Here is a 27,235-nt window from a genome sequence, read left to right on the forward strand (position 1 = left end):
ACACAGAGAGGGACAGACAGGAGAGAGGGAGAGTGATAAGAAATTGGATACAGGAGAGGACTGAAAGAAGAGCAAAGGGCAGACAGGAAGGAATCAAGGAGACAGAGAGGAGAAAGAAATAGTGAGGGATATTGAGTAAAGCCTGGAGGCTTAGGATGAAAGGCTGTCCAATTAGACCACAAGTGGCAGCTCTGTACACGCAATTCTTACACTTCAGGGAGAAGGCATGAATTTGGCAGCATGAGCTTTTATCGAGGCAGTTTTTACTAGAAACTGTTCTCCCAAGTGATTATAAATGCATACTCATATACCCACCCAAACACTGCCACAACAAACCCACACATTTACTTATCACAGCATTATTCGAAGACACAGACACATACGCCCATGCACATGTTTGTTACAGAGCACTGTTTACTTATTTGTACTCTTTTATGGCAATTTACTTTTCCCCCTGAAGACTACTTCTAATCTTAGTCAAGGTTTCTTGCACCAAAAACAGTTGTAATTCAGCCTATTTTTCATCCTCCCTCTAATTCTAGAAATTGGTCAGTTTTTGCTAGCATATAATTAGTTATAATTAGCTTATCTCAATGTATGGGGTAGTCAAGGGTTCAAGACTGGTTAGCATGGTCCAGGTAGCCAAACTCGTTGTTAGATATTGTACCTACATCAAAATGGGAGCAACAAAATCTTTTCAATTAATGGTCATTCAAAATTAGCTGCATCTCCTGACTAGATTCTTTTTATGCAAATAAATAAATGTTTGTGCTGGTCGTAATATTGACAATGATGATGATATTGAGGGTGATAACTGCTTATCATTTGCAAGACGCCAAAAGCATTGAATCACAGCAAATCAATATCCTGATCAACACATCTAAAGGATGGAAAAACTGACACATGCCTTGTCTCCCCTTGCGGTCTCACTGTCTTTAATATTCTTCAATCCTGTAACCAAGAAAAAATCTTGCTGCCTATGACTAGTCTGACTTAGCCTGTAGCTTCTGGGTAGAAAGCGTCAGCGATTTTGAAACGGCTATAAAACTTTTCCCTGGCAATTCTGAGGGTCTTTTGCTGTTGGATAGTCCATAAACCACTTTGGAGCCACAATCAGCAATCTCAATTATCTTGTTGGCACAGTTAAGAGGGGAAAAGGTGCACATGGCAATTCACTACTCTATTGTTCCTGCTTATACAATTTTAACTATACAAAATCAAATCAAAAGTGTTCTGATCGATTTTATTCGGCCATGGCCCCAGCCTGTAAACTTCTGCGAGTACAGTATTTCAGCACACTTGTTGAGTTGACTGAACAAGAGATGTCAACTCTCATTATGCTGCAGTCTGACATATTCTTTGCTGAAGGTTGCTTTCCATTCCTCAACATTAAAATGTGCCAATACACTAGCTCAAACCAGCCCCGAACGATTGTTTACTTTCATTAGGAATTATGGGCCAGTTATCACCATACTGTACACAACAGTGTAGCACAGTGTACATTCCTCTCTGTTTCATTGTTTGTTGCAAATTTAAGAGAGTAAGACATTCTTGGCTCACAGTCTTGCAGGCTAATTAACCCTTATTTGTCTCTATATTACCTCTGCGATAAGGAGAAATAGGTCAGACGCCTTTTTTGGAAAGGTCTATAACAGTAGATGGACTATAGCCAGGTTTGAAGTGGTGAATTGGGAGAAACCTGGCAGCGCTCTGGACCACAGTTGATAGGCGAAGCACGTTTTGAGTCTTTTGTTTATCTGAGGTTTGTTTGTCTGTATCTGTGCCAATGAGAACTTTAAACTGCTCATTGGTAAGCAGGACATACTCAAGGCATGTGCTATCAAGGAGGCAAAACTGCTGTCCCAATGCAATGTGGAGAGTGTCAGTGCATCTGTCTAAAGGAAAGACATGACAATTAGGAGTGTCAGAGGTACTTAAGGATGACTTGTCTTGTGGTTTTCACTTGCACATAGGGCTGCAAAATAAATGGAAATAAATTAATGAGATTTCAATTGTGGTGTCTGCAACTGATCACGAAAAACGCATTTTCAGTATTAGACTAAAGGTCTACACGTTGCATTAAAATTTTCCATTGAGTTGGATTTGTGTTGCTTTTTAGGAACTTATACTTACTGTGCTGTTTGAATCCCTTGTAGACTGAATTTGCCTTAGCACATGCATGCTTGAATCCAGATTGTCTGAAACACAAGAATGCTTATATTTATTTGACATACCACATGATTGAAGAAAAAAAAGTGAGGGATACACTTATTCTATTGGACAGGCATTCCTCAAACATACAACGATGGTAGCTCATGGTTGGCTACTTGCAGAGATTTAACCAGCAACCTTCTGGTTACAAGCCCTATGCCACTGACACAACACCTAAAAAAAAAAGTAGATTGTAACTTTGTCTAAAGAGAATGTGTGCGGTTGCCTGTGCAAAATGCACTGCCACAAGTACAGTAGGTTGTTGCAATTTAGTTGTGGTTGTCTCAGCACAATCTTAAATACAAATTGGATTCTGTCTGAAGCACGATACTTCCATGAATGTGGTGATGTGCCACTCAAATGAAGAAGAAAAAGAACATGAGAGATAAACATGAGAGATGGACAGCTTAGCTATGACTCATCCCTCCATTATAGCAGGATCGAAGCAGAACAGGTCACTCGACTCTGATATTTATGGATGTTCTCTCCTCATCAGCCTGAAAACACTTGTCCTTCAAACTGGCATCATCTGACACTGATAGAGAGAATGGGAAACAAGGTAAGGAGAGAGGTGGTGAGAGAAAGATACATAAAAATACAGCAAAATAAATGCTTTTATAATAGCTCAGCCTATTTAAAAAAAGACAGGTCAATCTGCAGTGAAAAAGGCAATTGGATCTCTAAAATACTGCAAAAAAAACAAACAGATGAATGAGGCGCTGCAGGTAGATTAGAAGGGGAAGGACAATACTTTCCAACACCTTAATAATCGTTCCAACACATCCAACATCAACAGAGTTTCCATGAGGGGGCATTTTGCAGTGCCTATATATTACAAAATAATTGACAGTACAGACACATTAGGAAATAATTATGAGATCAAACGGAATAATTTGGACAAAACTCACATGTTTGAACATCCACATTTTCATTCATGTTGAAATCTAAACAAACTCAACATGATGATATGTAGATGAGCTGAATTTTAGAGACCACTCAGCACATATAAATGTGATTGCACCTGTAGTGTTTACAAAGAACCTGATAACTAACGGTTTGAAAAGGAGGTCATTATTAATAGGCTAGCAACAGGAAGTAGTACAAAAGAAAGATATGGAACAAAAAACAGAGAGGGGACTTTGCCTCATGTCAGATGTCAACTACAGGTTAAAAAAAATGTAAAAGAGGGGGAGGGGCTAAAACAGTGTTCTTAAACTCCCACCTGCTATAGTGCACTGGCTTGTTTGAGCCGGTGTTTCAGAGTGAATGCAAACCCAGTCAGGGAGAGATTAGCCACATCTGAAGAGCAGTGTGTGGGCGTTAGCTTAGATATGGCTAATCCTGACACCTCTGTTTCTCTCTCCATCTCTCACTCTTTTTCCTCCAAGTCGTGTCTGTTCTTTTTAAACAAAAAGGTCTGAAAATAGGCTCAGTGAAATAACTAAAAGAAAGTAAAAGTCTCAAAGACGGACACTGGGGAACACTAGTAAATACTTTACATCCAACTCAGTTTAAAAGAGATGCAACACAGTCAGCTGAGGACAGATGGGATCTCAAATCTTTTGCAGGATTCTCACAGTTAAAAACATGAATAATTCTGCAGTGAATAAGAGGACGGGATTGTGAAAAGACGTCAATGTTTTTGTAAAATGATGTTTTCACTTTTAGGTGCACATCAGAATATTTGTTTGTCTTTGTGTGTGTGTTATTCAAATTCAATTCAATCTAAAGGCACAATGACATGTTCTAGCACCAGTCTTCTCAAAATATGCAGCGTTGCTACAGAGATGATGCTACTGTGGATACATTGTGCTTGCATACAAACTCTGTGAAAGGGCTCAGTTTGTTTTCTGACACTGAACACTGGACTACATCTTCATAAAATATTATTGCCTAAGTGTCACTTAAAAAAAAAAAAACATCTTGCATGCACTGTAAATACTGTAGGTTAAATGCCACTGTCAGATTCTTAACAAAAACACAGAGACTATTAACTGGTTTATGTGGCAGTAGTTGGGTCAGCTCCATGTCCACGTCTCTTAAGAGGAACAGTACATCACTAGCTCATGCCAGAAAAGCCACCACTGTGAATCCAGGTCAGGAGTGATTCATTGAGCAACAACAAGAAATGGCAGTGTTCTTGGAGACCCAGCATGGGTCACGGTGAAAAACTACACAATTCACTATGAGGCCATGGAATGGTAACCCAGGATTTTTAAGTCTGTACTTAGTGCATGGAAAGATCTACAATGATATACAAAAATGTAATGATATATCCCACTGATGGATATGTGATTGCAAATATGTTTGAATAATCTTTAAGACCTTGTGCACAGCTACAGCAGTTTCATCTTTTATTCTTAACGGGAATGAAACGGGCTGTGAGGGATAGACATAGACATCTCTTCAGTGGGTTATACTGTTATTTAATGTGTTTGTGGATTGTTCTGACAACAAAACACTGCAAAAATATCTTTCCAAGAAATTTCAGTATACAAAAAACCCCAGACAATATGAGCTGTGGAAAATTATAAGTGAACTAGGAGCTTTATATGGCCTTTTACAGCAGATACCATCCCTCACAGCCTAGCTGTGACATACCTGTCATGGCGCTGCTCTGAATAAGGTCTATGGAGTTTCTGGTGTGTATTGGCTGCTTACAAGCCCAAGGAAAAATGTCAAAATTTGGGGTAATTGAATCAACTTTCTGGTTACTAGCTCTCAGCTATAACCCCTATTACACAATACCAAAGGCAGAAAGAACAACAGTTCTAAACTTGTTATCATATCATAGGATCATTAACAATTTTATTTTGATGTCTGAACATGTATGGTTATTTAATAAAGTCATGGCCCTATTTGGCATCAAGCCAACAAATTATGTAACTTCATGAGTGACTTTTCTTTAGTTTAGACCTTTCAAAAAGTCAATAAATCCCTCCTGCCCTACCCAAACCAACTCGGCTGAGGTTGCAGAGATAACAAGGTCAATATGACCATCCCAGAGGGATATATCAATAACTTCCAATCCGAAATCACGGATGAGATCATCCACATCAGCTGACCCACATTTTACACATGAACAAGCAGCTGGGACTCTGTTTTTATAAACATGCTCATTAAAACAAGAAGACCAAGACATTTGAAGTCTTATACTGCAGAAAAGAGCATTCAAATATACACAAGATCTTAAGGACAGGTTAACTTGGTGGGGTTTTTTTAAGTGAGGGGAGAGAAAGGGGCAGAGATGTGGAGAAATCCAGTGATTTGATTTGTCCTTGTGTTGACTGACGCAAATGAGGCTTGCTCGCACACACATTCTCACGAACAACCTGGTGACGCATACAAATGTCACCTCCAATATTCTAAATGTAAGAGCTCATGGATTACCAGAAACGAGCACCCTTTACATGAGAGCATAAATGCATTAATGTTTAATTATTTATGTTTCAGTCTAAACACCGGAAATAATCATTGTTAAAATGTTTTGGATATTGACGTGGATGACATGCAAACTCATACCCAGGCTTTAAAAACACAGACAGAGCCTGTCAAAGGAGAATCTCAATTGCTTTATAAAAAGCACATCTCTGGGTGAAAAAAATAAAATAAATTATATATATATATATATAATTATGAAGTTTCAAAAAAGAAAAAGAAACAGTGAAAACTTTATAATAAATTGATTTATTGACCATATACCAAATTGAAATAGTTTATACACAGAAATGTTACAGTAAAAAGTTCACAGACAATTTAATACAAGTCTCTCAATATCACACATATGCACACAACCCACTTTCTCACACATTCACAAGAAACTCTACTTTTACCTTTTTTTTTACAATCTTTTGGACTTTCAGGCCTGTAGGTCTGTAATTTTCCTCTTTCTGTAGTTGATAACTAGACTAGAGGCAGTGAGGTGAGAGGACCGGCCTTTTTCCCACAGTTGGAAACTGTTAAGTCCACTCTGCCCTGACTTAAACAAGCTTCTCTCTAAGCAATCCAATCGCTCCACCAGCGCTGATGTGTCCTCGTTGTAGGCGTTTTGGGATGAGTCCATGGTCCGACGGAAACGACCAATGAAGGTCTGATAAGAGAGATGGGGACAGTAGAGATAATATGTAAGATACAATTATACATCCTTAGAGGATGCAGGGACAGTTTATGAAACAAATAATAAAGAGGTCTTAATGCTTCTATTCAGTTACACCAATAAGCAGTCTGTTTGAGCAAAATATAACTCCTAAAATTTAATTAATTCAGCACTAGAAATGATCAAAATAAGTAGACTTTATGGTGCAATCCACAATTTCTCACATGGTTTGAATTGAACACTAAAAGTAATTCTGTATTTGCAACTTCAAACATATATTATTATGTTCTAATAAACTTAATGTGTAAAGCTGCTTGTTGAATTACAACAACCAAAAGCCAGTGCCGGCCATAATAACTATGCAGCAGATTTTTAAAGCCCTAAATTAAGCAAAATTTACTTTCCTTAAGCTTAAGTAACATGGAGCTTTAATTGCATGTAAGTCCTATTAAACCTGCCATACCAGTCTGCCCAGCAACTGGTCAGTGCTAGTAATGATTTTAAATGTATTGCTCCCTCTACTGGTTGATGTAAGAAATAGCAGATGAATCAGTAATGCATGCATGTCCCTTAGTTGTTTAACCCCTTAAGTGTCACCCCCCTTTTTTGGAATATACATGAAAATGCACATTTCGAACTTAAATGGTTGTAATTCAAGAATGCTTTGGAATATAGACGTAAGATTGGTCTTGTTTTAAAGAAGACATTTAGCAGATTTTTGTAGAAGTTAAATAAATTGAGAAAGTGAAACATAAAAAAAGTTATGGAGGTTTGAGTTTATGAAAATTTACAATGTAAAAAATTGAATTATTCTTATTTTATATAAAATATATATTTTCAAAACCTGGGCGACTCTAAAACTGCAAAAAAAATCAAAGCCAAAAATCTGAACATGTTGTGTTTCAAATTTTAGGTTGATATCTCAAAAAATGAGCTTTCAGTAAGATTTTGTTTGTGCGCAGTACCAAACTTTTTCACTAGATGACAACCAGACTCCATTACTGCCCATATAAGGGCGCCTCCATTTCCATATGTGTTTTGAGTGATCTGAACCATTATTTCCACAATTTTCATACAATTTATGAAGTAGACATCCTATTCAGAAGTAATATGAGAAGTTTGGCAGATTTTGATATGAATTCAACCTCTAAGGAACACATAAAAATAACACGCATGTGCGTTATAGCTTCCTGCAACAAATGGTGAATCTATCATTTTTTTCTTTATATTTTAAAAAAAATTCAGACCTTTTTTTCTAAAACAAAATTGAATGGATGCTATCTTTTGAACTCTTGGCATGAAAACAAACTGAGGTTTCTACCCTTCTTTCATGATTTTTCATGTTCATCACTATTTCAAAATAAAGGTCTAAACACGCATTAGGAGTATGAAAATATTCTTGTTGCAAATTGATAAATTACGGCTCCTCTGTAATTTATTTTGAAAATCAATCACCAAATATGGAAACTAGAGATTGTAAGCTTTCAAATGATATATAATCTGTCAAGATTAGTTTAGGTTTAGCATAGGATATTACTGTTCTAAAAATGTAATGGATTTGGGCCCACCGGTGGGCCGGTGGGCCCATTTTAGCATGTGGGCCCATTTTAGCATTCATTTTAGCATGTGAAGTTGCGAACCTTAACAACAAGCCTTGTTCTAACTACCCATTACTAACTAGGTTAAAGTATATTAAACAAAACTCCTCACCATATCTTGCAAGTTTAAGATTTTTAAAATGATTTTCCTTGCATTTGCATGCTCTTTAAAGTCATAATATATTGTTTTATGACTACCTATCTGTACATGCTCACCTGGAGGATGGTATTAGCAATCTCTGGGTTTTCTGGGCTGTCAAAATGCAGCATCTGGGAGCCTAAACCATAGTAATATGGCCCCATTTTTTGCAGGTCTACAACAGCAGGATCTGCCCCGAACACTGTTCTCCAGCCCTCGCGATACACCTTCGGCAGCTCCATGGACAGCACTCGCCTCTTCCTTTCATACAGCCCCTTGGCCAGCCAGAGCGGCATCTCCATCTTTGTGCCCTGAAACATACAAACACAAGAATAAATCTGCGAAAGGACACTTTCTTCTCATATGAAGTTGCTATTAGACCACCTTATAAATATGTTGTGGTCAGGGCCATAAACACCATAGACAAAAAGCACCCCGACCACTAATAAAACGGCTAATTTGACGCACACCAATATTTGATATTATTGATGCTGCATCACTCTGTTGTTAGGATGACACCAAGTTTTAAAAGTAAAATTTTTAGGCTGGTCTGCCTCAGTGGTCTAACAGCGCTCGTCAAAATGATTAAGATGGTCAATAAAAAAGGCGAGATTTACTGTTCACAGAAGACGAGAGCGAATTCCCACGTGACACTTAGTAGTTTTCACTGTGGAAGAGAGGTAAGTTGGAAAGGTGAGTAGCTAAAAATGTCATATTTGACAACGGTTGCCTGATAGAAATGTGAAAGTGACAGTAATATACAGTGAGTGATGCAAACTTCTTAACTTTTTTTTTTTAATCAGACTGTTTTAAATTCAATATTGTTGTCAAGATTTTTTGTCATGAATATTTTCACAGTGTCATTTCCATCTCATCTCAAATAATGTATTGTGTTTGATAACATTTTGTGGTGGAATTTGTTATGGAAATTAATTATCATTTTTCTAATAAAACATCTTGTCCTTTTGTTAATTTCATAGCAGCCATTTTATGTATTAAACAGAAATTGGACTTTTTAATATTACGGTATTACAATTATTATTATTTATTTTTTGCTCTTCTTGGTAAAGTTACACTACAATACAGAAAACAAATAGGCGAAATTATGACATTATGCTAAATCTGAGGGACATAAGTCATTTGTGGAAATCATTTTTATACAAATACATATTCACGTTTTGTTTAAATCATAGTTTAAACATAATAATTTATATTTTATAAAGGTTGTTGTCTTAGATTAAGAGAAGATCTGGGAAGAGAAGATCTAAAGTGTAAATTTGAAAAATAGTTCAAGAAGTTTTTGTCATCTTTATATAACATAGCACGTAAAAGTGCTCGAAAAGCTTTTATAACCGCTTTAAACCTATTTTTATTGGTAAATGTATTGTTATAAGGTTACCTCCGGTATGTCGCGGCTCTCGCTGGATTTCTCTAGGAACCCGAGTCTCGGGAACGCGCTCTCAGTCCTGCACGGCAGTCGCTCGTGAGACAGTAAAATATCATCCAGAGAAAAGAAATTCTCCTCCATTCCGATACCCGGAGGAACGGGCATGTAGGATAGCGCGTCCATTTATTTATTTATTTACAATAATTGAACGATAAATGGGCAAACAAAATCTAACAGACGGTAAAAAATAAAGACAAACTTGTCAAAACAACAGCACTGTCATAGCATTTGGCGCGCAACTTCAAATAAGAAGTAATGGAACATTGAGCAGAAGAAGCATCGAACAGGCGCGAGCAGTCGATAACAGAGTGATGAAGACTCACTGTTTCTCAATACTCTTTGATTTTACAGTATCTGTGATTGAAACGTGGTAAAAAGAAAATACTAGGTCAGTTTAAAAAGAAAAAAAAAACAGTATTTTGGTTGGCTGCTGGATTTATTTTATTTTAGAATTAGTTAGAGTCGTTTTAATAAGCAACGAACTTTTTAGAAGAAGAGAAAACATAAAAAGAAAATAGAATTAAGTTGGAACACAAATATTTAAATGAACATTTACCAAATGATTCTTTTTTTTACGTTATGATGGAGCTAAGATACAATGTACAACTCTGTCATGCGCATTTATTACTTTGGCCATCAGATGTCGCTATTTCTTTAAATTACCCACGAGACAGTCTATAATTGCAGTGATTACTGCTGTCTGTCATTTAGTACTGCATACCATTACAAGTAAGAATGCTCTCACGTAAACATAACAATGGCTTACCAGTGGCCTGTCATTAAACAGAATTATAAAACCATATTATCTTGTTGTGAATTCAAAAGTTGTTTACAAGTTCAACACAATAAGCAGACACACACAATGAAAGTTGAAGTTCTTGGATTGTAACTGACTGATGGTCACAGCTAAATTTGCAGAACAGACTCAGTACTAATTCTTTTTATGGACATAACTTATGTTTTTGCGCACTTACACTGCATGCTTAGATTACCCATAAATTATTTTTATATTCTCAAAATGGTCCTCGGTATGACATTGCTCAATGCCCTGAACACATTAGACTGACTAACTGAAATATCGTTTAATTGTGAGATAGGCAGCAGTTGCACTAGAAATAATATGAAAATCATGTATTTTATGCTAATTTAAAAAGCCTCAGTGGAAGCAAATGTAATAATTTACATTAGTGTCTATGGGTTATGGTCCTGGTTACAAGATCATGCCTCTAAAAGATTTCAGCAAGTTTAATGCAATGCATACTACGATATCAGAGTGATATGGTCCATACTTCATTTATGAATGCAGAAATATTAATAAGCATAATGTATTGATTTACTGCGAGCGATACAACAGAGAGAGATGCTTTGTCTTGCTGGAAGTTTAGGCCTATTGTATTTTATTTGATAGTTTTATATTGTATATTGCAAATATGGATTTTCCATTTATTGTGATAATTTTATTATCACAATAAATGGTGATTTTATTACTATCACATTCTATAGCTTAAATTTGCTTTATTTTATTAACACACACAAAAATGTACATTTACATTTTACATACATTTAGTCATTTAGCAGACGCTTTTATCCAAAGCGACTTACAACTGAGGACTAAACCAAGCGAGTCATCGTGAAGAGGCAAAAGCAACGCAAGAAGTGCTCAAAATACAAAGTTCAGACATAGCTCGGAGTAGCATAAGCCAGGCAAGCGAGGATTTAGAGGAAAGGATTTTTTTTTTTTTTTTTTTTTTTTTTTTTTTTTTATGTTAAGTGCTCCCGGAAAAGATGAGTTTTCAGTTGTCTTTTGAATGTTGTCAGGGATTCTGCATTCCGAATGAGGGTGGGGAGATCATTCCACCAGCATGGAACTGTGAATGAGAATGTTCTGGAGAGTGATTTTGTGCCCCGCTGTGATGGTACCACGAGCCGTCGCTCATAGACCGATCGTAGGCTTCTGGTAGGGATGTAGACTTGTAGTAGTGAGTGGAAGTAGGAGGGAGCTGAACCTGTGGTCAATCTGTAAGCAAGCGTCAAAGCCTTGAACTTGATGCGAGCAGCGAGTGGTAGCCAGTGCAGAGAGATGAACAGAGGAGTGACATGGGCCCTTTTGGGCTCGTTGAAGACCAGACGAGCTGCAGCATTCTGGATCAATTGTAGAGGTTTAGTTGCACATGATGGAAGTCCAGCCAGAAGAGCATTGCAGTAATCAAGCCTAGAAATGACCAGGGCCTGGACGAGAAGTTGTGTTGCATGCTCAGTTAGGAAAGGCCTGATCTTCCTGATGTTGTGCATAGCAAACCTGCATGATCGAGCTGTCTTTGTAATGTGGTCTGTGAAGGTCAGCTGATCATCAAAGATTACTCCAAGATTTCTGACCGACCTTGATGGGGTGATTGAGGATGAATCTAGCTGGATAGTGAGGTCGTGCTGTAGAGACGGATTGGCAGGGAGGACGAGAAGCTCAGTCTTTGCCAGGTTGAGCTGCAGGTGATGTTCCTTCATCCATGCAGAGATGTCCGCCAGACAGCTTGAGATCCGTACAGCTACTGTGGGGTCATCTGGTTGAAATGAGAGGTAGAGCTGGGTGTCATCAGCATAGCAATGGTAAGAGAAACCATGTGCCTGTATGATAGGTCCCAGTGATGTGGTGTAAATGGAGAAGAGGAGCGGTCCGAGAACTGAACCCTGAGGAACGCCTGTGGTCAGTTGATGTGCTTTGGATACCTCACCTCTCCATGTGACCTTGAAGGACCTACCTGTGAGGTAGGACTTAAACCAGTTGAGGGAGGTTCCAGTGATGCCCAGTGATGAGAGGGCGAACAAGAGGATCTGATGATTCACAGTGTCGAAGGCAGCAGACAGGTCCAGTAGAATGAGAACTGATGATTTGGAAGCAGCTTTTGCGACCCGCAGGGCTTCCGTGACTGACAGCAATGCAGTCTCAGTTGAATGTCCTTTCTTGAAGCCAGATTGGTTGACATCCAGCTGGTTGTTCAGAGACAGGAAGGATGATACTTGGTTAAAAGTAACTCGTTCAAGTGTTTTCGCAATGAATGGTAGGAGAGAGACAGGTCTGTAGTTCTCTAGAAGTGATGTGTTTAATGTTGATTTTTTAAGCAGAGGGGTTACCCGAGCCTGCTTAAATGCTGTAGGGAAAATGCCAGTGTGGAGGGATGAGTTGATAATGTGTGTGAGAGCTGGTAGAAGTGTGGGAGAGATGGCTTGTAGAAGGTGTGAGGGGATGGGGTCTAGAGGGCAGGTGGTAGGATGTATGTATATATATATATATATATCCTATAACTTTTTTTCCTATTATTATGTGTGTGTGTAAAAATGCAACATACTAAATAATTGGCAATAAAACAGTCATGCCATAAATTACATTAAATTGCAAACTGACAGTGAAAGATGCACATATCAGTTTGCGATCTTTAGCATGCTGTGCCATTTAAACTAAACATGGTTTTCTTGTTGTCTGTCAAATGCCCCTGAAATGTCATGGCTTGTTGACCTAATGCACTCGCATTTTTTGGCCCCATTGTGGAGATGAAAGACCATTAATTTTCTCAAGCATTTATAAGGCCTTCGACTGAATGGTTGCAAATTAAAACACGAGGAATACCTAAATTAAACAATGTCTGTCGGCAACGTTCCTGGGTCACATCTCTGTCCTCCGTTAACACCACATTCAGATCACCAAGCGGCTGTTGGTGGCGAGACGTTGTCTGTGTTAACTTCTTAATAATTGATTGTTTGGGCTAGATGTTGTAAATCCGTGCTTGCGTTTACAGCACATCTCGCCACTGTTAATCCGCGTATGCGCAGTAACCGCCTCTATTGTCTCCGAGCAGCAGCAGCGCACGGACGGATCTGCGCGTGCAGGGGAGCGGCACACGCTGACCCGAATCTCCAGGCAGACGGAGGGAGCACGAGCGGACCTGGACGTGTACACTGAACGGGCATCATGACTGATGTATTTTGAGTCATTCCTCTTTGAATAAGAGAGAGCCTTCGCATTCAAAGTACTGCGGATGTGTTGTTGCGCGTGGTGATTCTGGGCAGGCTGTCCTGTCAGTTGCTTTTAAGCGGAGAACGTGTTGCGTTTTTGCTCGCGCGAACGGCTTTATCACCCCCTTGTTTCCTCGTGAGTTAAGGTGATTATTGAGACTTTAGGTCCATGATTCGACCAGGAAAATGGGCTGTTGCGTCTGCGAGACACAGCTGTTTTAGTCAGACTTGACAACCGCGGATTTTAGCGCTTGTTTTGGTCGCTTGTTTGAAAGGAGGCTCGAGAAGCGCCGCAGGGCGATCCGTGACACCCTTTCCGCGACACCCCCACCCATTTTTAGCGGATACTTTTGGATGGGGGGCAAACAGAGTACGGCGGGGCGGCCCCGGGGTGCTTTTCCCGGTGTCTCAACAGATGACAGCGCGGTGCCACCCTCGGCCCACTTCGGGCACTACCGGCCAGGTGGCACGATGGGACTGCGCAGCCGCTCGGTGAGCTCCGTGGCGGGGATGGGCATAGATCACAGCGCCACGGTGCCCTTCGGGTTTTACACCCCCAGAGGAACAGACACGGACAGAGCAGGAGGGGGGTCTGGCTCGGATCCTGCTCATAACGGGAACGGATACCAAGAAACTGGCGGGGGGCACCACACGGACGGTATGCTTTACCTGGGACCCCGTGCGTCGTTGGCAGACACTTTGCCCCTGCACATCGCGCCCCGATGGTTTAGCGCCCACAGCGGTAAGTGATAACTCAAACTCCGCATTTACAGGGCGCAGTGGCACAAAGCTACATCGATGCCACCACATGTAGTACGGAATATCACTTGAGGGCATATGCTGCTGCTCCAGTTTTCGCGCCGGCGGGAGGGGGAATGCGCACGAGACCTGTCTCACCAACGGCTGGACTCGACTGGCGCGAATTGACATTAATAAGCCAGGTTGCCGCCAAATCTTACTGGGACAATTAGCCTGTGATTTAATAGGGAGGGGGATTCAATGTTTATCATCAGCTTAGCTCGAACCACAATATGTCTCTCCGACTAGGTCATAGTGTTAGGGACATTGATTAATCCCAGACTGGCATGAAGACTCGATTTTTTTTAATCACTTCACCAAAAATATTTGTTCACCGTTTGTAGGTATCGACCATGGAGTTTCTTTTTGTGTGCGAAAAAGTCATTGAATAATTCGCTGAGCCGATTTGTTTCATTAATTCATTTTTATTTCCCATGAATTTAAAGTCACTGTGAAATCAAAATAGACTATTCCTATTTTTTAAGAAATATTGCTGTATTTATCATAAATTTATCTGTGCTCTTATATGATGTCTCTAATCACTCACATGAGATAGCAGCAAAAGAGTGTTTCAGGTATGACATCACTTAGGTAAAAGTGCAAAACTAGTTAGCATTTTTGCACTTCCGGTTCCATCCTCCCGAAGTCATTTGGTTTTTTGAATGGGATTTTGGTTAAATGGCTGAAATAATGTCTGTGGTGAACACGAGGTCAAGACATTTTCACATTTTATTATATGACATTATAATACATCAGTATTACCCCACTCGTATTTTTTTTTTAAAGCTGTTACTGTTTTGAAAAAGGCGGTTGCTAACAAGTGGCTAAATGGCATTTCAGAGGCTGTTAAGGGACATTAAACGTCATCCCGTTGAACAGGTAATCTCAGTCCGCTTTTACAGCAGCGTTATATAATTGTGCTCTTATAAACTATTCTAACTCAAACTCTCTGGGAAAATGTTTTAGATAAAAACTAAAAGAGCTGTCAGGCTTAGTGATGGTGGTGACGTGGGACTGTGGTGTAGTTCGTTTGTAAGCCTACATTTAGCTTTTTTACTTTTGGCGACTGCATTTAGGGTTCAAAATTAATGAAAGTTTAAGTATAAGTATCATAATCTTTTGTTGATCACAGAGCTTGTTTTTTTTTTTTAGATAATCCAAAAGCCTGGTGAAAATCCTATAGGGTTTTTGCCAAGGGAACCAGTGCGATGCTAACTGGCGATTGGCCTAAAAAGTGATGACTCTATAGCAAACGACAACGATCCAATGATCCAATCAATTGCTGATGGACAAAATCAAGTCCCACCCCGTCTTGTTCGATAAGCCGTTTCACTTGGATATGTGACACAATAGAAAAGACTATCGCAACTTCCGTTTCATGCCATCTTTAAACAAGCTTTAAAAAAAAGACAGTAATATCCCTATTAGCACAAGTACATCTATTTGATGTAATATCCCTATTAGCACAAGTACAGTCTATTTGATGTCTGCATTTACATCTGCAAGGTGTACATCTGCATCTTGAAGATGTTTAAGATTATTTAGAATGTATATAAAACTGACGTTTATCAGATGGTTTTTTAGCAGACATCTCACAGAGGACACCTGTGCTATACTTTGTCACATAATACATTATTTTAATGATATATTATTATAATTCCACATATTCATAGATCGTTCACACCTTTCTGTCCTTATTGTGCTCGAGATTATCTCACTTGACAAACTGAACAAACAACAGTCTGATAGTCAGCAGAACTAAACGTAAGAGATATGGACCTTTCACGACCAAGATGTCTTTCTCATTCGTTTTGTTTAAGTTATCGAAATTTCTCATTCATTGCTGCTCTGAGCCTTGTTTAGACTAACAAATTGAACTCATTCAGTGATGCGTACATTCGTTTTAACCAATAGACAATGCTCCTTCACCACAACCTGTGAAATCATATTTATGCTAGCAGTCCTTTAAGACAGGAAAGCAGTCACTTGCATCTAAAGGAAGAGGAAGAAATATGAGTCAGTGCATGGAAGTGAACAAGAACGATTGGTTTCAGGACTGAAACACCACCACTGGGCTTGTCAAGGCCTGAGTCGCAGAGCTCTGATGTCTTCCAGCCTCAGTCCCTCGTTGCTCATTAAACAAGCCCCAAATGTGGCCTCCAGAGGAAACATGCCAGATGTAAACAATCTGACTCCGTTTTTCCCTTAAAGGTTATTTCACTGACACCAAATGAGGTTCCCCTTATTGTCAGGGAACGTAGCTCATGTTAGCAGGTGAGGCGTTCAGCTCTGAATGTCATGGTGTGTGTGATTTGGCTTCTAAACAGTGATCACACACAGGTTGCCAGGTTGCTACTGTGAGTTAATGAATGTCACAGTGAACACAGGAGAGGTCAGGTGCCTTTCTAAAGGGTGGGGTTCAGGGATCATGAGGGGAAACTGTTCTTGGAAAAATACTGCCTGTTCCCCTGTGTTTGAAAGTAAGACTTAGTAAATAGGTATACGTTCATGTCAAACGCTTGATGAAATGGGAATGACTCTTCTGAAACAATGACTTAAACATACCCACACATTTCAGCCCAGTTCATCTATAATTTAAAACTGCATAAATGTGAAAACTTTTTTTCTTCTTTTAAAAGCAAAAATGAAAATTTGGTCATTCACTCATCCTCATTTCATTCCAAACCTTTATGACTTTCTATCTTCTGTGGAACACAAAAGAATATATTTCGGCAACACTTGATCCATTAATACTAACACTTTCTTTTCTTTTTGTATTCTTCTATATCTATTTTAAAAAATGTAGGTGGTTTACTTCTTTAAACTAAACTGGATATGGTCACAACACTTGCATATTTTTGCCCTATTGTTAGTTTAATTGGTTTATTGCTCTCCTCATTTCTAAGTCACTTTGGATAAAAGCATCTGCTAAATGATTAAATGTAAATATATTTTTAAAAAATATGTTTTTTTTAGGGCTGTCCTGTCAAATGATTAATCGTGATTAATCACATCCAAAATAAAAGTTTTTTTTACATAATATATGTGGGTGCACTTTGTATAATTATTTTACATATATAAATACACACACATGCTTGTATATATTTAATAAATATTTTCATGTATATACTGTATATAGATTTATATATAATTTATATTATATATAAATATAAATATTTTATATATAAATAATATTTTTTTCTTAAATATACATGCATGTGTGTGTATTTATATATATATACAAAATAATTATACACAGTGCACCCACATATATTATGTAGTGTTGTCAAAAATATCGATATTTCGATAAATATCGATACTGAAATATCTGAACGGTACCAATACTAATTTCCCGAAGTATCGATACTCAGGCGCGTTGACAAACACCACACGTGACGCACTCGTCTCATTCGCTCTGGTTAAATAGCAAAAGTGAAGTGAATGGAAAGATGGCGAGGGCGGCGCCCCCGCGACCGGCTTTGGTTGATTGATAAAGAACACCGCGAGCGGGCATGTCGGAGAATAGCGCGGACACGCGTAAAAAACACACCGCGAGCGGGCATGTCGGAGTCGGAGAATAGCGTGGACACGCGCTACACACCGCGAGCGGGCATGTCGGAGAATAGCGCGGACACGCGTAAAAAACACACCGCGAGCGAGCATGTCGGAGTCGGAGAATAGCGTGGACACGAGCTACACACCGCGAGCAGGCATGTCGGAGAATAGCGCGGACACAAGCTACACACCGCGAGCGGGCATGTCGGAGAATAGCCCGGACACGCGAGCGGGCTGCGGGCACCCAACAGATTGTTTGACTATCAATAATCCCTCACATCACTAATTTTTTTAAATTATTGTATAGGTGAAAACAGACTTAAGGAACAGGCTCCAGGGGTAGGCTACTATTTAGCAGCATATGCTCAGCATCAGGGGTGTTTGTTGTTTGGACAGACCTGCCCCCACTGCTAAAAAAAAGTCCTCAAGGAAACACTGTAACTCTTCTCATTTGAACTTTTCTGAAACATTAACCAAGATGGCCTAGTATTGTTGTTGATAAGAGTCTGTGTTGTCTCGTTTTAATTCTTAAAGTTAACATAATCTGACTGAGGAAACTTAGACAAGTAAATATTGTAACTGTGGTCAAATGTAAATTAACTGGTGCCTATTTAACTTTATTCAAAAATTATTATTTAATTCTGCAATTTTCCTTCATTAGCGATTATCATCAATTTGATTACACAGATATTAATTAAACTAAACAGCTATCTCTGAATTCAATAATGACATGCCTTTAACTGAAAATTGAATGTTTAATCTTATTATTATACATTACTGACTCTCTATCCTCCAATTTGATGTTAAGTGCTTTTTTGTTACAGTATATTTTAATCTTTGATAACAGTAGGTAATAAAAATACATCATGTTAGCTCTGGTCCAATTAAAAAATATAAACAAATAGAACTCAGGACATTTTTGTTCGTGTAAAATATACCTCATTGTCATGTTCTAGACTTGTTATATTTAGCTTTAAATTAAAAAAAATACCCCCTTAATATTGTGGCAGCTTTTTCTCCGTGGTATCGAAAATGGTATCGAATATCGATATTTTTCAAGGTATCGTATCGAAGTTAGAAATTCTAGTATCGTGACAACACTAAATATTTTGGATGCGATTAATCGTGATTAATCATTTGACAGCCCTAGTTTTTTTATATTATTGATTAAAACTGAGTATACCAAGTAACACCAATGACAGTTTTTTTTTTTTAGATATTGCCTTAAATGTAAAATATCATATATATTTTTGGTTTCGATACTCGTTTATACTTTTATTTAACAACTAGTATGCCTTTCCTAGGTTTATTCCTCCAAAAAAGTGTACTAATCTGTTTCAAAACATTGATCTGTTTGTTTGAGTTTGAGTTTAGGGCGGGACTATCTGTTAGACTGGCCAATCGTAGATGGAGGGAGTGTTCAGGAAACCTGTTTGACACTCATTGTACTTGCAATTTTAGTGGCATAGAAACCCCAACTTTTGTTTAACAAAAGCACATTTATGTTTTGCAGTTTTGTTTGAGTTTTCAGAAGAAACATTATTGTCATGGATTTGATACGTAAGCGGTAAGCTTGTATAATCTGTAGAGCTATCAACCCCCTACAGGCTCCACAAAGCATGAATGAGGCTGGATTCAATCAGTGTCTTACAAGTTAATTCTGTTTATTCTCACTAGGCAAACAAAAGTTCTGTTTGCACCAGTGGCTGGCCTACTTGCAACATATCACATAACTTCAAGCCTACTTGCTTTATTCATTTATCTCCTGTGTCAAACATCATCCATGTTATTTACATTAACTTCATTACAGTGACCATCTTTGGTAATTGGGTGTCAATCTTTCTTTCTTTCTTTCTTTCTTTCTTTCTTTCTTTCTTTCTTTCTTTCTTTCTTTCTTTCTTTCTTTCTTTCTTTCTTTCTTTCTTTCTTTCTTTCTTTCTTTCTTTCTTTCTTTCTTTCTTTCTTTCCTGAAAGATCCAGTTATTATATTTTGATTTAAAAAAAAGTATGAGGTAAAAAAAAAACATGAATTGTTCTCTATAAGATCATTGGGATGCATTTGAATAGGGTGAATTTCCTTCTGAATTTTTATTGAACATTGATTATATCAGTAATGCATTGTCAATATAAAAATGGATTCAAATCAATGTAAAACAAACAATACCTAAATGAAACAGAAAGGTCTGCTAGTCTGTGCAAAACTCACTTGCACACCATAGTAGGTTATCGCTATGCTGTAGCTAGAATGATCTGAATGGTTGCTGGTGTTTTCTGGGTGGTTGATAGGGTGTTACTATGATGTTCTGAATGGTTGCTAGTGTGTTCTGTCTGGTTGCTAGGGTATTGCTAGGACCTACCTAAGTTTATTTGATATTCCGATCCTAGGATATATGATTTTTTTTATTGCCTGCCAGGAGAAAATCATAATTCTGATTGCTTAGAAAAGAACTAGCACATCTCACCTCAACAGACCACATGACTTGAGATGTCACTCATGTTCATATCACAAACAGTGTGGGACTGGTTATAGGCTAGACTATAAGCATGAACAATAGTAGTGATGGTTTCCTTACAAAGCACCTCTCATAATCAATAATTGCCTTTGTTTAAAGAGTAAGCACTGGTGATTTAAAATTGAATAATGGACATTTGTTCATTGGAAGTAATTGGGAGTTGTCCAGTTTAAGTAGGCTCATTGTGTTGTTGGTAACAGTGTTTAATTTCCAAAATTATTTAGTTGCTGATCTTTTTGTCGAAACTATGAATTCCATTCTGCGCTGTCACAGCAGTCTTTATGCTCTCTACATACTGTAGCTAGCTTGTTTATTTCAAAGCTGGTCCATTGATGTTACACCTGTAGCGTTTGTGTCGAAGGCTGGTCAACTTATTGAGGAACTCATTCACCTGTTTGCTGCATGCAAGCAGATTAAAAGCAAAAGTAATCGCTCTACTAAAAGTGCTCTGTTTAATCATTATTGCTCAGCCATTACAAAACTGAGTAATCATTCACTGGCCTTCGCTCCTGTGTGTTTCCACCATATACAGTATATTCACACCTGAGCTGATATCACAATGGAAGTCTTTAAGATGATATTTTAAGTCAACATCAACGTTTTACATTAATTGCAACTGAAAGTGCTACGGTGCTGGTTTCTGTGGTAAGTCTTTTAGGAATGTTGGGATTGTGGAACATCTGTGCTGATCTGTCTGGCAGCACGATTCAAGAAATGTAGGTCACTCTCTTATTTCTGCTTTTTCTTTGCCTCACTGGTCTCTCTCTCTCTCTTATCTCAGGGTGTAATACATTTATGCAAAGACACAGATGCACATACACATGCTCTGCATCTTACTGACACAAAAGGAAGACACAGAGGCCCTGAAACAAAATCAGACATGCACACCTGGTACTGTCCTCTGAATTAGGGAATTTTGGGTATGCCGAATTATTTTAAAGTATAATGTTAGGTGGGAAATATATATATACAGTATATGTATGTGTATATATATATATATATATATATATATATATTAGGGGTGTCGTAATATAATGGTATTGGCTATAACTGTAATATTTAAAGTGAATAGTACACATATGATAATATGACACTAGATAATCTAGCGCCAATATCTGGTTGAAATCCCAACATACACTAGATAGCGGTATTGCGCCTTAACGCTGGTTGCCTCCTAAACACAAGCAGACACACAGCACGCAGCTGCTATTGGCTTGTAAGGTTTCGAACAGACAAGACACTCTACCCACACGCCAAGAAAGTTAGTTCCCAGTGTGGACGTTTTTTGTATTCCGTGAAAATGACTCATCACCCTAGTCTGCAGGACTTGACGATCAACAGTGAGCGCAAAAGGGGTCAATACCACCAACCTCTGACTCCGTTATCTTGCAGATTGGAATGGGAAATGTAATATTAACCTGTTAAAGTCCCTGTAAAGGCAATTCAAAAAAAAAATTCTAAACCCATTATAAATGTTAGAAATGTATTGCTAAAACATATTACAAAGACTGTGAACTGTGAATTACTGAATTGTGGAGTGAGACCGTTAAACAGTTTTTCACCATTGCTATTTTCCGGATTTTTTGGGCGGGGCTAAAATGGGGCTCGATGACGCACTGGAGCCCCTGAGCTCCTGGACACGCCCCTACTTGATGACGCACTGAGGCTGGCCACTCCCCTAACAATAGAGCACATTCGCATCAGTTTGGCGCATACAGTTTGCTAGCTATGCCTTCGACACGGAAATGCGTAGGCTACCTCCTGGATGCGATCATGCACAAAACAGATCGGTGTCTTTATTTAAATTTCCTAAAAACGATCACATCAAGAAGAGGTGGATTAATTTTGTGAAGAGCCAACCTTGATGGAGAGCTGAGGATCACCGCCAACACCCGCCTCTGTAGCGATCATTTTACACGGGATAGTTTTATAAACTTTCGTCGAAGACAACTGGGATTCACTGATAATCCGCTGTTACTGGTGAATGGGGCCGAACCGACTATCTCCCGCCTCGGCCTTCATCCTCCCGTCCTGAAAGCAGTATCACCTAATATCACCGTCGGCAGCTTTCCCGCGAGTGGGCGTGGTTTCAGCGCAGCCAGCGGACACGCCCCCAGCGTTTGAGAGCAGAGAATAATGCTAATTTTTTCAACATTTTGATAGCTTATTTTATGTACTTGCCGGCTTTTTTTATCATTCAAATTTGGCTGGGTGGCTAATAACACATTTTTCTGTGGTGTGACAAACTCAGAACACATACTTAATTTTGACTTTACAGGGACTTTAACTGCTGACGCCTTTCTGTGTTTTATTATATTTACATCCCTCTAGACTTTATACACCAAAAGTGTGCTCATTCGGATAAAAACTTATGGATTATCATTTGTTTACTTCAAATAGTAGAGAGCAGTATTTATTCTATGTTTACCCAAAATACGGGGATGTGAGCATTATGGAACCAGGGCTCCAGACTAACTTTTTTCACCTCCGTCCTGAAACCGTCCTGATAAACAATTTGAACCGTCCTAAAGTGAATGTCAACCGTCCCAAAATAAAAATGTTGTTTCTGTACTTTATTATCATCTATAGTTGTTAGTTGTTAGTCACATAATAAAAACACCATTAAAGTGTTTATGATATACAGTATATTATAATATTTAGTTAGCTCCATTCAAAGTAGTTATCCGTAAATAGGTAAAAAAACAGATTAAATAAAAAATAAAAGGAGTTAAATGCTTTTTTGTATTCATGCAGAACAAATCTTTTTTTTTTTTTTTTTTTTTTTACATGGTTGGATTAAACAATAACAAATAAATACTGGTGACTACTTCTCAAAGTGGTAATGTGTCATAGCTGATCATGTGGAAATGTGTTATTAAGAGAAAGGGCTTTAAAAAATGTAATATGACTTCTCTAGTCTAGAACACAGAATTTGGGGAAAAAATCTGTGTCTCTGTCTCAGTCTTTGTACTGACTGAGGTCTTTGTGCCGGAGAAAACATTAACCTGTTAATATGAATGATTTTAAAGTTTGAACATGCAATACAGATACAGATTTAACTACTGTGACTTAAAAAAAATATCTTAAAATTAATAGTATTTATAGAATAGCAAAGTAGGCTTAATCAATATACAAGACTTAAACACACAGATATATAAAGGCTATCATGATCATTTTGCCAAAAATGAACCATGTATTTTGTTTAGATTATAATACGTTTTATTTTTAACAACATATAACATTCGAAACTCATCGGCTTAGACTGCATTTGAAGAAAAATAAACACAACCGTTTTCTGTAGCCTTGTGCGAACTTATTCAATAGAATTAGACTTCTAGAATGTTCTTTCCAGTGCAAAAAAATACATTTTTTAATTTTAGTAGTTTTTCTTATCATAGCCTACAAATGTCTTCGGAAACATATTTTACTCGATTTACTGAAGCCTGTAAAATGCATTTGCAGCTGCACAGCTTGCACATTGAGCGTCTGGCTCGCTCATAGACTGCGCTACGGCAACTGCACATCCAATGGCGCAGTCCAACATCAACATCCAACTCTACGTCATTACACGTCAGAGCCCGTCAAGGTGGCGCCAAGTCCCCGAATTTGCCATTATAGCAGCGGGTCTTCGTTCATTCATCATAGTCTGTCTGACATATATATTAGAAGCTATGCGTCTGTCATGGATTTGCACTGAATTGATTCTCAAAAATACGGAACAAAGTGCGTTCCGTATCAGTTCAATACGGAACAAGCCTTTCATGTGTCAAATACGGAACGATTCCGTATTATACGGAACGGTTGGCAACCCTAAGAACAGTCTTCTTTCCAATTAATGATATATGCATTCTTTTTAACTTGCATACATCATTCTTAATTTTTTCAAGCAGCAGACATATTTATTTGTATGAATTAAATATAATGAATCCTTATTAAAGCTATTAACGAGCAGTGAATGATTTTCTCTTTTTCTTTTGTTGCTTGATCAATATTAAGGACACAGACCGCATTAGGTTTATTGCCCACTGTCACTTTAAGACGTCGGATCATGTCCAATGACATGCTGATCCAAATCCACTGATGCACATCCGATACACTCACAACTGTTTAAGACATAACCGACATAGTTTAAGTTAATACTCTCCTAAACGGACATTTAGACATAATGTTGTGTGTTTTTTGTCCATTCAGACACGAAAGAGAGCTAAATTCAGTCCTCGCGTGCTGTATTGTGTCTATGGCTGGACGCTTCGGTCGTGTGTTTTTTTTTTTGCGTCGTCACTCTTATTCAGATATATGTAAGCTCTACTCATTCTCCCAGACGTTTACATGTTTTAACGTTTTATGAGACATGCAGTGCATGCCAACTCGTGTGCCGCTGGGTAGATAAGCACGTTAATACAAATGTGCGCATCTACCACAAACGCAGGACATCTCTGACTGGATCTCTTCCTAAATCGTCACTATCTAACATTTTTGTCTATTTTTTATTCATTGAATATCCGTTGTTTAACCAGCGCAACATATTTGCGATGTCATTAAGCCATTTGATAGATGTACCGCGGAACAAGTCTCCGGGTGAGTAGCCGGCCAGTGATAGTAACTATAGTAACAGCATGAGAAGACGCGCTCCGTTGTAGTCAGCGCTTGGTCGGTTAATTTTGGCATTTGGCATAAGTAAGTTAGCCTAATAGGCTAGTAATAAATGAACACACATACAAAAATGTTTTTTGTCCTGTAGGCGTCCTGGAAAATATTTCTGTTCGTCCTAAACACATTTTCTATCGTCCCCAGGACGATAGGACGCCGTTAGTCTCGAGCCCTGATGGAACGCTAAAGGCCCTATCCCAAATGGCACCCTAAACTCTAGCGGTCTTCCTACGAGTCCACACTTTCGTGAAGTAACCCCACTTTGATTGTCGGGAAAAGGTCTGCTGCGGAGCTCGCTTCAGTGCGGGCTCGGCAAAAGTGAGCACCCAGAGTGCATATCGACCGCAAAGGGGGAGCACCCTTCTGAAACCTAAAATGACAAATGAGAACCTCTATGGTCTCATGGACTTAACGGACACTAACGCAGCAGCCATTGTAAGTCCACAAGACTGCAAGGGCATATTTAGGCCCTTTCCCAAATGGCACACTTCATATTCACTTTTGGTCTTGTCACTGAAGCAAGCTCCGCAGCAGACTTCTTCCTGACAGTCAAAGCGGCGTAATGTCACGAAAGTGCGGACTCGTAGGAAGACCCCGAGTGTTTAGGGTGCCATTTGGGACTCGGCCAAACTCTCACATGTAATTTATGTTTCACACATACTATACGCCGGATTGCGCCCTCACGCAGAATGTCCACAAGTGAGACTCATAGGTGTAATAAAACTTATGACTTTCCAGGAAATCCCTAATATGGACAAAGGCTGCATCTGAAATCGCATACAAACCTGCGCAAAAAACAGTATATATTACTCAAAAGAGGACGACCTACTTCTTCCAGCAAGATTCTGAAGTGTGCTTATGATAGACACTTTACTATCCCATGAGGCCATGGGAGAGGATTTGTGAGTGGTGGTGAATGACGCAACTGGTGCTGGTAAGTAATGTGATAAGGCCAACATGGTGAATGCAGTACATCCAGATTACATTCATACTATATAGAACATACTTTTTTAGCGGTCATGAAGTAATTACTTAATCAAATTCAAAATAAGTACCTACTCAAGAGAGTATTCGATTTTGGATGCAGTCATCCAGCTATCGCTATAGCTGAATAAACTGCAAATAGAGACATTTGGACTGATTAAACATAAAGAGAATAAACACATCATCGCGACAGTATATGGTTTATCTGTTCTTCAAGCCATCTCAGGTATTTTCAAAAGGATAATGTGTATTAAATTAGTAGATTGTGTCATTATACTCGACTCATATTTTCCACAGCTCAAATGTTTTGATTGCATTGAACATCTACACATATAACCTTCTTAGTGCGTATGGATCAGTGTACACTGCGTAGGGCCCCTATGAATCGGAACGCAGCTACACACTGCAAAGTTGAAGGAGGTCGGCTGTTGCTGTGACAACCCTGTCGCTTGCCACCGCTGTTTTCAGTCTGCAGTCTTACATGCGGCCTCAACAAGCCTGCCACCCCCACAACACTCGCACACTCATTTCATCGAGACCCAGAGGGAGGGAGGGAGAGAGAGAGAGAGAGGGAGCGCCAGAAAGACATTTTCCCCCTGCCCCGTTACTCACACTTGTGAATGACAGCTGCCAGAGCTCCTTCAACGAAGGAGGAGCCGCTAGTGCAAACGACTGGCCAATTAGCAGCGCCTAGCAGACAGTGAGAGGCCATGACAACAGTTTCCATGGAGCGGGGACTAAACCTTGCCATTATACACCAGAGACCAGCTAAAGATAAACCTGTGACAAGCACAAGGGTGACTTGTGTCACCCCAGGGACCTTTGCGATGTAGTTTTACAATGGTTGCTTCGGTTTTCGCCATTGTGTGCTCACTTCCTTGTCTTTTGAGACCTTACACATTGTTATGTGATTGTCACGCACTATCGACGGGAAAAATGTACCCCGTCTTTTCTCTCAAGGGCCAAAACAACATCCTGTAATCAGGAAGTTTACAGAGGAAAACAGTATGTCTGCATCTATAACCAAACACACACACACACACATAAACACACTGGCAGACACTCCTCTCCCTCTCCATGTCATTACCTCCCTCTCATTCTGCTGTTGCCATGGAAACAGCTGTTCTTTTCCCACTGAAGGTAATAAGTTGAAACTAGTTGAGGAGAGTTCGTTCTGATGTCATGTGAACACGGTTACGTCCATGTATGGGCATCCTGGCCGTTCCATTCAGGATC

The 27,235-nt window shown here is 38.9% G+C and overlaps 2 protein-coding genes across 2 annotated transcripts in view; one reads left to right on the forward strand and one right to left on the reverse strand.

Annotated features, from left to right (window-relative positions):
- Positions 1–6,026: 6,026 nt before the first annotated feature.
- On the reverse strand, positions 6,027–9,749 carry gins3 (GINS complex subunit 3). The gene is made up of 3 exons (XM_056250766.1): positions 9,444–9,749; positions 8,122–8,355; positions 6,027–6,301 (listed from the first exon to the last, which is right to left on the reverse strand). The coding sequence occupies exons 1-3, from the start codon at positions 9,612–9,614 to the stop codon at positions 6,071–6,073; spliced, it is 636 nt and encodes a 211-aa protein (XP_056106741.1). The 5' UTR covers positions 9,615–9,749; the 3' UTR covers positions 6,027–6,070.
- A 3,564-nt stretch (positions 9,750–13,313) lies between these two features.
- The window catches only part of znrf1 (zinc and ring finger 1), a 42,019-nt gene continuing 28,097 nt past the window's right edge, over positions 13,314–27,235 (forward strand). The window contains exon 1 of the mRNA XM_056250843.1: positions 13,314–14,241. Coding sequence (XP_056106818.1) covers positions 13,854–14,241 — 388 coding nt within the window. The 5' untranslated portion in view covers positions 13,314–13,853. The remainder of the gene's footprint in view (positions 14,242–27,235) is intronic.

Source organism: Rhinichthys klamathensis, unplaced genomic scaffold (genome assembly GCF_029890125.1).
Source record: "Rhinichthys klamathensis goyatoka isolate OS25496 unplaced genomic scaffold, OSU_Roscu_1.1 h1tg000076l_1, whole genome shotgun sequence".
NCBI classification, from domain to species: Eukaryota; Metazoa; Chordata; class Actinopteri; order Cypriniformes; family Leuciscidae; genus Rhinichthys; species Rhinichthys klamathensis.

Bases quoted from the DNA above. Each gene is read 5' to 3' on its own strand.
- gins3 (XM_056250766.1), bottom strand. From the start codon at position 9,614: ATGGACGCGCTATCCTACATGCCCGTTCCTCCGGGTATCGGAATGGAG. The intron at 8,356-9,443 runs GTAACCTTATAA...TGTATGTTTCAG, and splicing joins AGAGCCGCGACATACCGGAG to GGCACAAAGATGGAGATGCC. The intron at 6,302-8,121 runs GTGAGCATGTAC...CTCTCTTATCAG, and splicing joins TTGCTAATACCATCCTCCAG to ACCTTCATTGGTCGTTTCCG.